This window comes from Equus przewalskii, chromosome 4 (assembly GCF_037783145.1).
Source record: "Equus przewalskii isolate Varuska chromosome 4, EquPr2, whole genome shotgun sequence".
Lineage (NCBI taxonomy): Eukaryota > Metazoa > Chordata > Mammalia > Perissodactyla > Equidae > Equus > Equus przewalskii.
In genome coordinates this window covers 84,312,863-84,325,867 of record NC_091834.1, presented here as the reverse complement: position 1 = coordinate 84,325,867, position 13,005 = coordinate 84,312,863, and the positions used below count along the sequence as shown (strand labels likewise).

Here is a 13,005-nt window from a genome sequence, read left to right as displayed (position 1 = left end):
AGAACGGCATCTTAATTGAAAAATTTTTTTCTTGTATATCTGAGAATTATGCCCAAAATGGAGTTGTTGACCACAAGGTCAAGTTGGTAAAAGCATCCTGGCACGAAAGAGATGAAAACCGTCCCACTCAAAGGAAAAAATGTTAATAAAAGTTGGTCTGGCTTGCCCTGAAACTAATGACTAAAATAGAGGGTAGGCCCTAAGGCCCTACTGGAGTCTCTGATTCTTGGGATCTCAACACATCAGTGACATTCCTTTTTTTTAAACAGACAATCCACCTTTATCCTTTTTTGTGAACCCTGTAAAAGGCTTAAATGAAAATTAAGTTTAATTGCTCACATTTATACTGGCATATATGTTATATATGTTCCAAGTTGCTCAATTAAAATAAGCCTCCATGAGAATCTAGATGAGCTTCCCTGCATGTTATTAGTCGTATAATCAGTCTGACTTAAATAAATCTGTCTAAAGAGCCCCAAAGCAAGTCAAAAAATAGACTAATGCATTTTACCTTCATCATAAATAGCTGGTAGAGGAAAGAATCTTACTGATGCATTTTTTCCAACATTCTTACTTTTTAAAATTGTGGTAAGAACACGAGATCTACCATCTTAACAAATTTTTAAGTGCACAATACAGTATTGTTAATATAGGCACAATGATGTACAGCAGATCTCTAGAACATACTCATCTTGCATAACTGAAACTTTATACCTGTTGAATAGCAACTCCCCATTTCCACATCCCAGCCCTTGAGAACCACCATTCTACCCTTTGCTTCTATGAGTCTGACTAGTTTAGATATCTTATATAAGTGGAATCATACAATATGTGTCTTCTGACCTAGCTTATCTCACTTAGCATAATGCCCTCAAGGTTCATCCATGTAGTCACATATGGCAGGATTTCCTTCTTTTTAAAGGCTGAATGATATTCCATCATGTGTGTGTGTATATATATATATATACACACACACACCCCCCCCACATTTTCTTTATCCATTTATCCATCAATGGACATTTGGATTGTTTCCACATCTTCGCTGTTGTGAATAATGCTGCAGTGAACACAGGAGTGCAAATATCCCTACAAGGTACTGATTTCAATTCTGTGGAATAATTATCCAGAGGTGGAATTGCTGGATCATATGGTAGTTATATTTTTAATTTTTTGAGGAACATTTATACTGTTTTCTGTATAGGCTGCATCATTTTACATTCCCACCAACAGCATACAAGAGTTGCAATTTCTCTATTTCCTCACCAATATTTATCTTTTGTTTTTTTGATAATAGCCATCCTAAGTGGTGTGAGGTGGTACCTCATTTTGGTTTTGATTTGCATGTCCCCTGATAATCAGTAATGCTGAGAATCTTTTCATATACCTGTTGGCCATTTGTACGTTTTCTTTAGGGAGATGTCTACCCAATTCTTTTGTCCACTTTTTAATCAGGTTATTTGTTTTTATGCTATTGAGACGTAGGAGTCCAACATTTTATTAAAACTTTCAAATATATAACAAAGTTAAAAGAAATTTACAGTGAACATTCATATATCTGCCACCTAGACTCTATCATTAACATTTTACTATATATATCTATCCATCTTTCTATCCATTCATCAACCCATAGTGGGATTTTTTTGTTGATGCACTTCAACATACACTGCAGTACGATTCCCCTAAATACTTCAGTAGGAAGATCACTAGCTAGAGTTCAGTATTTGTTTACAAATTTTTTCCTTTGAGGTAAAATTTACATATAACGAAATGCACAAGTCTTAAGTGTACATTCAATAAATTTTGAAAAATGTATATACCTATGATACCCAATCCCCTATCAAGATATATAATACCATCAATATAGAAATTTCTTTCATGTCCCTTCCCATTCAGTTCCCACTCTACCTCCCAAAGGTACCCATGATTCTGATATATTTCACCCTATGTTAGTTTGGCCTATTCTAAAACTTCAAATAAATGGAATCATACAGTATATACTCTTTTGTGTAAGGTTTCCTTCACTTAGAATAATGTTTTTGAAATTCATCTACACTGTTATATGTATCAGTAGTTTGTTCCTTTATATCACTCAGTAATATTCCAGAGCATGAATAAACCACAGTTTATCCATTATCCTATTGATGGACACTTGGGCTATTTCCAGTTTTAGGCTATTACGAATAAGGCTGTTTAATTGATTTATTTATAAATTCAATGCAATTCAAACAAAAATCCCAATATGGGTTTTTGTGGAACTTGGTAAACTAATCCTAAAATTTAAACAGACGTGCAAAAGGCCAAAAATAGCTGAACAATTTTGAAGATTTTAAGAATGGAGGGGGGCACTCATCCTACCAAATTATCAATAGTTACTATAAAGCTATAGTCATTAAGACAGTATGGAACAGACCAAAGGACAGATAATGAACCAGGCAACTGAATTAAGAGTTCACAAACACCTCCTGTGTCAGAAGACAGAGGAAGGAAAAGGATGGGCTATTAAGAATATGGTGCTGGGGCAACCATCTGTACAGAAAAATAACGAAACTAGATCCATATATCATACCACACACAAAAACAAATTCCAGGTGGATTAAAGACCTAAATGTATAACAGCAACATCAATGAAAATGAAAACAAAAAAAAACTTTACAGGGGCCAGCCCCACGGCCGAGTGGTTAAGTTCACGCACTCTGCTTCGGCAGCCCAGGGTTTTGATGGTTCGGATCCTGGGCGCGGACATGGCACTGCTCATCAGGCCACGCTCAGGCGGCGTCCCACATGCCACAACTAGAGGGACCCACAATTAAAATATACAACTATGTACTGGAGGGATTTGGGGAGAAAAAGCGGAAAGAAAAAAAAAGAAGAAGATTGGCAACAGTTGTTAGCTTAGGTGCCAATCTTTAAAAAAAAAAACACAAACGAAAAACAGAACTTTACAACTTTATAACAGCAAACTGTTAGTTTAGTATAGTAAACTATTGGAGAATATTTATAAACATAGAATTAAGAATAATTTACTTTACACAAGATTCCAAAAGGATAAACTGTAAGGTAAAAGAGTGATAAATGTCACAAAAATATAATTCAAAACCTTTATGGACAAAAAGAAAGAACAAAAAATTGGGGGAAGGAGTGGGAAACAAACCAGAAGATAACTGCAATGCATATTACCAAGAAAAGAATAGTATTAAAAAATGTATCAATAACTCTTACAAATCAATTTAAAAAAAGACAACTCAGTTGGAAAATGGACAAAGGTATAAACAGGAAATATGCAAAAACGGAAAAGTGACTAGTCAATGAAGATCTGCAGTGGTGCTCCATCTTGTCTTCCTGCACCGTTGGAACCTCTAGCTCAGAGATAAGCAAGCTAAACCAACAGTGAGATGCTATTTCATACCCATGAGACGGACAAAAATGAGAAACGACTGACAATACCAAATGTGGTGAGGATGAGAAGCAACAGGTACTCTAGTACACTGCTTGTGGGAATGCAAATTAACACAACAATTTGGAAAGACATTTAGAATATCGAGTAAAGGTGAAAATGTGCCTGTCTTTGCCCTCCAATTCCACTCCTGGGTATACCCTCAAGGAGTGCTTTTCAAACTGCAGGTTTCTGCCCTTTGGTGGCTCATGAGTAGTTTCTTTCTTTCTTTTTTTTTGTAAATAAAATGGAATAAAGTGAAAGAGACTACAACATGTCAGTGTGTGTCACCTGCAGCAGGGGGAAGTATCACTTCATGAGAAATTATCTCAGCTTTGTATGCATTTTTAAATTCTAGATCACAATGTAAAATGTATTACTGCGGGACACTATCAAAAGAGCCTGAAAACCAATGTCAAGAAACACTCCCACAATATGCACATGAAAACATGAAAAATAATTTTCATTTGAAGCAATTTTAATAGCAAAAAAGTATAAACAACCTATGTGTTCTACCAATATTTGTGATGTTCAGATAATGAATGCAATCCGAATAACAGTTAAAATGAAAACATATGGCCACATTATCAACATGAATGAATCTCAGAAAAATAACACTGAATGAAATAAACATAATGTTACCAGAAAGATAGGATTGGAGTGCTACTATTCATATAAAATTTAAAACATGCAAAAAACAATGCTAAATATTGTTTATTGATACATACACATATAGCAAAAATATGAAAGAAATGAAGAGAATGACAAAGACCAAATTCAGAATAGAGGTTACCCCTGTGGAGGGAGGGAAGGGAACAGGGTTAGAGAAAGCAGCAACACACTACCCTTCCCTCTCCATTTACCTCACTTCATTATTTTCTTCAGAGCACTCAGTGCTTTCTGAAATTATTTTACTTTATTATTTGTATCCTTTCTCCCCTCCACTGGTCTGAAACCTCCTTGAGGAGCAAGCTCTTGCCTGTCTTGTTCATAGTATCTACACACAGTAATATATAGTATATAGTAATCCCTCAATAATTGTTGAATGGTAAATGGTAAATCACTTCTATCAGCTGAGCCTCAGTTTCCACATTTTCCATATGGAAGGTTCAGATTAAAGTCCTTTCCTAATCTTAACTCTATGACAATGCAGTACAATAATACAGCAAAACTATGTCTCAAAAGTATCCTCCTCCCTAGGAAAGAAGTTGACTTTGATTCATTATGTTAGGATGCCCTCTTCTGGGAAGTATAAAAATTTCAAAAATATATTTTAAGAAATATTTCATATACATTTTGCTACTAAGCCTTATTTTTAAATTCACCATTCCAGAAATATACAGTAGATAATAACTGACAGTAATAAGGTTATTACATGCTAAGACACTGCATCTGTCTTCTTCCCCATAAATACAGCATATACTAAAAAGATGCAGTATTTTGGCCATTCCTAATCATTGATTTCCTGTCCAGCTTTTCCTAAATATCTTCTAAGATCAATTTTTATTATATGACATTAGACCCATCCAGTCATGGCTGACATGGAGTCTTCCCCACAGTGCTACACACACAATGTAAACAGCAAAGGGAATGATACAAAACACAGCCCAGCTTTAAGTCATTTAGTGGCCCAGAAAATCTCAAAACCTTAAATTGGATTAAGATGATCTAGGATTGCTAGTGTCCCCAGGGAGCTGGCAGAAGCAAATAAAAATCCTCTCTAGAGGATGAAATATTATTCTAGACCTCAAATTATTTCTAAAAATAATTTTCCAAACACACCACACAACATTCATTCAAATGTAACCAATACATGAACAGAAAAACCAACATGAACAAGAAACAGCACTAACAAGCTATCCAGAAACAGACCCACAGGTGCTTCAGAGAATAACAGAATTACTGAATGGATTATAAAATCATAATGCTCACTTTATTCCAGGAGATTAAATTTTGTTTTCCCACTATAACTGATAACTGTAATTGTGCAAATTTGGGAAGAAAAAAACACATTTGACATTCTAAAACTAGAAAACAAAACTATTAACTACTACCAAAATTAATAACTCAATGGACAGATTTAAAAGCACCTTCGGGCCTGGCCCCATGGCACAGCAGTTAAGTTCCCATGTTCCGCTTCTCAGCGGCCCAGGATTCGCTGGTTCGGATCCCAGATGCAGACATGACACCACTTGGCAAAAGCCATGCTGTGGTAGGCGTCCCACATATAAAGTAGAGGAAGATGGGCACCGATGTTAGCTCAGGGCCAGTCTTCCTCAGCAAAAAGAGGAGGATTGGCAGTAGTTAGCTCAGGGCTAATCTTCCTCAAAAAAAAAAAAAAAAAAGCACCTTAGACACACCTGAAGAGAAAAATTAATAAAATGGAAAACAGAAGAAACTACATAGAATGAAGCATAAAGAGACAAAAGGATGGTAATATAGAAACAGAGGGTAGGAGACATAAAGGACTCAGTGAAGAAGACTAACATACTTAATTGGAGTCATAGAAGGAGATGAGATGGAATGGAGCAAAATTGAAGCAAAATCTAGTGACTAAGATTTTCCAGAATTGATGAAAGACACCAATCCACAGATTCAAGATGTTCAAAGAATCCTAAACAGAATAAATGAGAAGAAATCCAGAGCCAGATAAATCACAAAAACTAAAGACAGAGAAAAATCTTATAAGCAGTTGGGGAGAGGCCTGTGTGGGAGATAACTTTCAAAGGAGCAGCTGTTAGAATGAAAAAGCTGAATTCTCAAAAGCAACATGGAAACAAGAAGACTGTGGAACACCATCTTTAATACGAGGAATGAAAATAACTGCCAATGTAGAATTCCATACCCAGTAAGAATATCCCCCAAGATTGAAGGTTAAATAAAAACATTCTCAGACAAGCAAAACTGAGAGACTGCTACTAGCAGACTTATGCTGAAGGAAACACTAAATGGTATCTTTAGTCAGAAGAAAAATTCTCAGAAGACAAGCTGGATATTAAAAAAACAAGAACATTAACTGTGTATAAAACAAAATTAATGTCTTGTAAGGCTTAATGTACAAAGAATTAATATACAGGACAACAATAGAATATGGGTCAGGAACAAGGGAATGAAATTCAAGTATTCTAAGAAACTTGCATTATCCCTGTGCAGGATAAAAGTACCAATTACATAACTTCGCTTACTGAGTTAAGTGAAGAATGTTTATGTTATAATTTCTAGGGATACCACCAATAGTAAAAGTATATATAACTTCCAAACTAACAAGAAAAAAATTAAAACTTTTCCATCACTCCAAAAGAAAACACAAAAGGAAAGTAAATATAGAACACGTAGGATGAAGAGGAAGCATATAGTAAAGATGATAGATTTAAACCTAAATATATTGGTCACTACATTTAATGTAAATGGACTAAATCCCTCAGTTAAAAGTCAAAAGATGGTTGGAATGGATGAAAAAAACAAAAACAAACTCATATCACTAATAGTATATGATTCTAGAAGTTAAGTCTCAGGATAACACAGGTACAAGTTGTAAATGCAAAGCTTTAAACAAAAATTGTGAAGATATTAGATAAAGATAAATGTGAGAGTACCTGCACCCTAGGCGCTTTCAGATATTCATGGTATCATGAATTAAGCAAAAAATGAAGAGCTTCCAATCCAAACAACATTACCTGCAGCAGCCAGATGGGCTGTTACCTCATCAGCCGCTGTGGAGTTGAGTATATCTGAGTCATCATAAGAGGTGTCCTCGGGAGACGAAGGCGAGTCCTCGTCAGCGCTGAGCATACTGTGTTCAGTGTAGGTGGCCACATGGACCTGCTGCACTTGCTGGGCCACAGCATGGGCTTCTATGGTAGCCATGTGTTCAGTTTTGATCACTCCGTGCTCCTCCATGATGATCTCCTGTCAGAAAAAAGGGCAAAGAACAGGATTCAGTGCGTATGTAACACAATACTTAAACAAAGAGATATTCTCCTCAAGAGCAGAGGAACTTTGACAGTCTGCAATTTTACTACACACCTCACGACACCAAGTCATAGGAAATGGGAAGCACCACACAAATATGACATAAAAATGGTAGAATATTTTCCTTATGTGAAATCTTTCTGATGGGAATTCATTGTACTAATTCTATCCCTCAGGTCATAAAACAATAAATACTCTTAATATTACATATAATAGTAAAAAGATATTTAAAAGATCCCAGTGACTAGCACTTGACATCGTGGACATAAAAACACTTAATAAGTAAGTGAAATACTTAACATTTTCTTTGTATTTCAAACACAAATGGGAGTTAAACATTTTTTTCCCCAAAATGCAATCATTCAAATTGGTTTTTCTGCTTATAAAACTGTTTCTTGTAAACCCTGAAGTGATGCGGTAATTTATAAAGTACTAAGAAAAAGATTTGCTCTCTCTACTGCACTTATAATCTGTCTCCTCTTCCCCTCCCCCAACCTACAAAGTAGTGTGTTATCCTTAAAAAAAATTCTGTAGCATACATACATCTGATTTAAAATAAAAACATGTACACATTACACATATTATTCTATAATTTGCTTCTTTCATATTTCACTATATCTGGACATTCTGACATGTCAAAACACACAGATCTACCATACCTTTCTAAATAGCTGCAGAATACTTCATTGTATGGATGTGCCATAATTATGCAACCTGTCACCAACTGACACATAGCAAGGATGCTTCCAAATTTTTGCTACTGTAAACATCAGTGAAGTGAACATCCTTGTATATAAAATACTAAACAATGGTTCCCCAAAAAACTTTAAAAGGAATTACCATATGATCCAGCAATTCCACTGCTGAGTACATACCAGAAGAATTGAAAGTAGGGTCTCAAATGGCTATTTGTACAGCCATGTTCATAGCAGTATTATTCACAATAGCTAAAAGGTGGAAGCAACCCAACTATCCATTGATGGATAAATGGGTAAACAAAATGTGAATATACACACAATGGAATATTACTCAGCCTTAAAAAGAAAGGAATGCTGGGGCTGGCCCTGTGGCATAGTGATTAAGTTTGCACGCTCCACTTCGGCAGCCCGAGGTTCACAGGTTTGGATCCCCAGTGTGGACCTACACATTGCTCACCAAGCCATGCTGTGGCGGCATCCCACACACAAAACAGAGAAAGATTGGCACAGATGTTAGCTCAGTGACAATCTTCCTCAAGCAAAAAGAGGAAGATTGGCAATAGACATTAGGTCAAACCCAATCTTCCTCACCAAAAAAAGAGAGAAAGGAATGCAAACTAGGAATAGAGGGGAACTTCCTCAACTTGATAAAAAAGAAAAGTCTACAGCTAATATACTTAATGGTGAGGAACTAGAAGCTTCTTCACTAAGATTAGGAACAAGGCAAGGATATCCCCTCTCACTACTCCTTTTCAATGTTATACTCAAAGTCCTAGCTAATGCAGTAAGACCAGAAAAAGAAATAAAGAAAACTGTCTTTGTTCAAAGATGACAGGATTGTTTACGTAGGAAATCCAAAAGAATCAACACAACACCTCCTGAAGCTAATAGTGATAGCAATGTTGCAGGATACAAAGTTCATATACAGAAGTCAATTGTTTTCCTATATATCAGCAATAAACAATAGAATTTGAAACAAAAAACACAATACCATTTACATTAGCAACCAAAAAAATAAAATACTTAGGTATAAATCTAACAAAATACATACAAGATCTATATGAGGAAAACTACACAACTCTGATGACAGAAATCAAAGAAGAACTAAAATACCGAGGCACTCCAATTCATATATAGGAAGACTCAATATTGTCAAGACACCAGTTCATCCTAACTTGATCTATAGATTCAACGCAATCCCAATCAGAATCTCAGCAAGTTATTTTACGGATATTCACAAACTGATTCTAAAATTTGGGGGTTTTTTTTAGGAAGATTAGCCCTGAGCTAACATCTGCCACCAATCCTCCTCTTTTTGCTGAGGAAGACAGGCCCTGAGCTAACATCCGTGCCCATCTTCCTCCACTTTATATGTGAGACACCTACCACAGCATGGCTTGCCAAGTGGTGCCATGTCCACACCCGGGATCCGAACCAGTGAACCCTGGGCCGCTGAAACGGAACGTGTGCACTTAACCGCTGTGCCACCAGGCCGGCCCCTGATTCTAAAGTTTAAATGGAGAGGCAAAAGATCCAGAATAGCTAACAGAGTATTGAAGGATGAGAACAAAGTTGGAAAACTGACACTAGTCTACTTCAAGACTTACTGTAAAGCTACAATAATCAAGGCAATGTGAAATTGGTGAAAGAAAACATAAACAGATCAATGGAACAGATCAGAGAGCCCAGAAATAGATCCCCATAAATATAGTCAACGGATCTTTGACAAAGGAGCAAAGGCAACACAATGGAGCAAAGAAAGTCTCTGCAACAAATGATGCTGAAACAACTGGACCTCCACATGCCAAAAAATGAATCTAGACACAGACTTTATACCCTTCACAAAAATTAACTCAAATGGATGGTAGACTTAAACGTAAAACACAAAACTATAAAACTTCTGGAAGATAACATGGGAGAAAACCTAGATGACTGTGGGTACAACAATGAATTTTTAGATACAAAACCAAAGGCACGATCCGTGAAAGAAAATCGATAAGCTGGACTTCATTAAAATTAAAAATGACTGCTCTATGAAAGACACTGTAAAGAGAACAATAAGCCACAGAGTGGGAGAAAATATTTGCAAAATATACATCTGATAAAGGACTGTTTTCCAAAATATACAAAGAAATCTTAAAACCGAACAATGTGAAAATGAACAACCTTATGAAAAAATGGCAAAAGATCTGGAGAGACACCTCACCAAAGAAGATATACGGACAGCAAATAAGCATGTGAAAAGATGGTCAACATCCTAAATCATTAGGGAGTTGAAAATTAAAACAATGAGATAACACTACACACCTATTAGAATGGCTAAAATCCAAAACACCAGCACCACCAAATGTTGACAAGGATGTGGAGCAACAGAAATTCTCACTCATTGCTGGTGGGAATGCAGAATGGTCCAGCCACTTCGGAAGAGAGTTGGGCAGTTTATTACAAAACTAAACATACTCTTACAATATAATCCAGTAATTGTTCTCCTTGGTATTTACCCAAAATAGTTGAAAACTTACATGCCTAAAAAAACCTGCACACAGATGTTTACAGCAGCTTTATTCATAACTGCTTAAATTTGGAAACAACCAAAATGTCCATCAGTAGGTGAATGGATAAACTGTGGAACACCCAAACAATGGAACACTATTTAGCACTACAAAGAAATGAGCTATCAAGCCATGAAAAGACATAGAAGAACCTTAAATGCATATTACTAAGTGAAAGAAGACAAACTAAAAAGGCTATATATTGTATGATTCCAACCATATGAAGTTCTGGAAGAGGCAAAACTATGGTGACAGTAAAAGGATCAGTGGTTGCCAAGGGTAGGGTGGAGGGAGGGATAAATCGGTGGAGCACAGAGGATTTTGTAGGACAGTGAAACTACTGTATACGATAGTATAATGGTAGATATACATTAGCATACATTTGTCTAAACCCATAGAAAGTACACAAAGAGTGAAGCATATTGTAAATTACGGACTTTGGGTGATTACGATGTGTCGCTGTCGGCTCATTCACTGCATCAAATGCACCACTCTGATGCAGGATGTTGATGGTGGGGGACGCTGTGTCTGTGTAGGGGGACAAGAGTATGTGGGAAAACTGTAACTTCCCTCAGTTTGGATTTATCAGTTATACCTAAATGAAGGTGAAAAAAAACCCAGGTAAAATAAGAGATTCTGACACATGCTATGACATGGATGAACCTTGAGGACATTATGCTTAGTGAAATAAGCCAGTCACAAAAAGAAAAATACTTTATGAGTCCACTTCTAAGAGGTACCTAGAGTAGTCGAATTCATAGAGACAGAAAGTAGAAGGGTGGTTGCGAGGGGCTGTGGGGAGGGGAAACCAGGGAGTTTACTTACAGGTATAGAGTTTCAGTTTTTGGAAGATAAAAGCAGTTCTGGAGATTGGTTGCACAAAATGTGGATGTACTTAACACTACTGAACTGTATGCTTAAAAATGGTTAAGATAAATTTTGTGTTATGTATATTTTACCACAATTAAAAAAAAATCACCCCTTATATCAGTTTAACTTCAGTGCAAAAATTAAATGACTAATCTTAGAGCAAAATAATAAAACTAGCCATTATTATCTTTTAAAAAAAAATCCTGCATATTACTTCATTTTCCTCTGAGCTGACATCTGTTGCCAATCTTCCTCTTTTTTTGCTTGAGGAAGATTAGCCCTGAGCTAACACTTGTGCTAATCTTCCTCTACTTTGTATGTGGGTTGGAGCCACAACATGGCTTGATGGGTGGTGTAGGACCGTGCCTGGGATCCAACCCCAGGATCCCAATCTACAAAACCGGGCCAATGAAACAGAGTGTGCCAGACTTAACCACGACGCCATGGGGCCAGCCGCTTGATTTTTTTTTTTTTAAATAAATTCTTAAAGGTAAAATTTCTGGGTCAAGGGTATATGTATTTTAAATTTTGATGCATATTGAAAAGCTAAGTGTTTAAAAAGCTAAGTGCTAACATAATATATACCTGTATAACCTCCCCCCAAACATATATTTGAAATTTGACTATCATATAATAGTATACAGCACTGCATATCTAAAGTTTACCAAAAAGGGAGGGCAGCCACGCAGATATAGAAATATGCCTTTATGGCCACAAGTAAAAAGAACAAAATTATCTATCCATGCAAACTTCCTCTCTCATTTTTATTCCACACTATCATAAAACTCTCCTTTTCCTTCTTTGAGGACTTCTAAAATCTTTCATTCCTGAGTAACAGCTTTCTTAAGCCTCATTCTGCTATGTCTCTTTTTTTTTTCAGGTAAACTTTTTCCATGTAGATGACCAAATTTTTACTTTTCTGAGGCTCTTGGTTTCTGTTCTATAGTCTTGTGCTATTTCTGTTTATTATTATTATTTTTTGCTTTAACTTTTAGTTATCTCTTTTCACTCTCATACCATTACACATATCACAATACATCCTTCTCATCCCAGTGATTCTTAACTTTGGGACTATTCATGAACATTATCTCAAGAAGTATTCTGTATTTCAAAATAAAATTCACTTTAATTACAAACTGAAACAACCAGAGGATGCCATAAATCCAAAAAGATTAGGAATCATTCAGCTATAATTTGAACCCCTTTCCCACACTTTCTTTTCTGCTTGAGGTCATCCCAACCCTGTATCTCTGTGTGGCATAATACCTTCATGAACATACTCGAATCCTTGTTTCTTCAAATGGAGCTTTTGAAGAGGTACCTGGTAAAATAGTATGTATTTAACAGAGAGAGAAAAGGATAAAGAAAATATAGTAAAATGTTAACATTTAGGAAATCTGAGTAAAGAGAATTCTTTATACTATTTTTGCAACTTTTCTAAAAGTCTGAAATTATGTCAAAATAAAAAAAATTTTAAACA

General features: G+C 35.9%; 1 protein-coding gene across 6 annotated transcripts in view; it reads right to left on the bottom strand.

Annotated features, from left to right (window-relative positions):
• The window catches only part of NRF1 (nuclear respiratory factor 1), a 123,925-nt gene that overhangs the window by 67,893 nt on the left and 43,027 nt on the right, over positions 1-13,005 (bottom strand). For 4 of the 6 annotated variants that reach the window (XM_070617692.1, XM_070617689.1, XM_070617688.1 and 1 more), the window contains exons 2-3: positions 12,792-12,846; positions 7,111-7,342 (exon numbers count right to left, since the gene is read on the bottom strand). In XM_070617692.1, coding sequence (XP_070473793.1) covers positions 7,111-7,342; positions 12,792-12,803 — 244 coding nt within the window. In that variant the 5' untranslated portion in view covers positions 12,804-12,846. The remainder of the gene's footprint in view (positions 1-7,110; positions 7,343-12,791; positions 12,847-13,005) is intronic. The other 2 variants (XM_070617691.1, XM_070617693.1) reach the window with 1 other exon arrangement.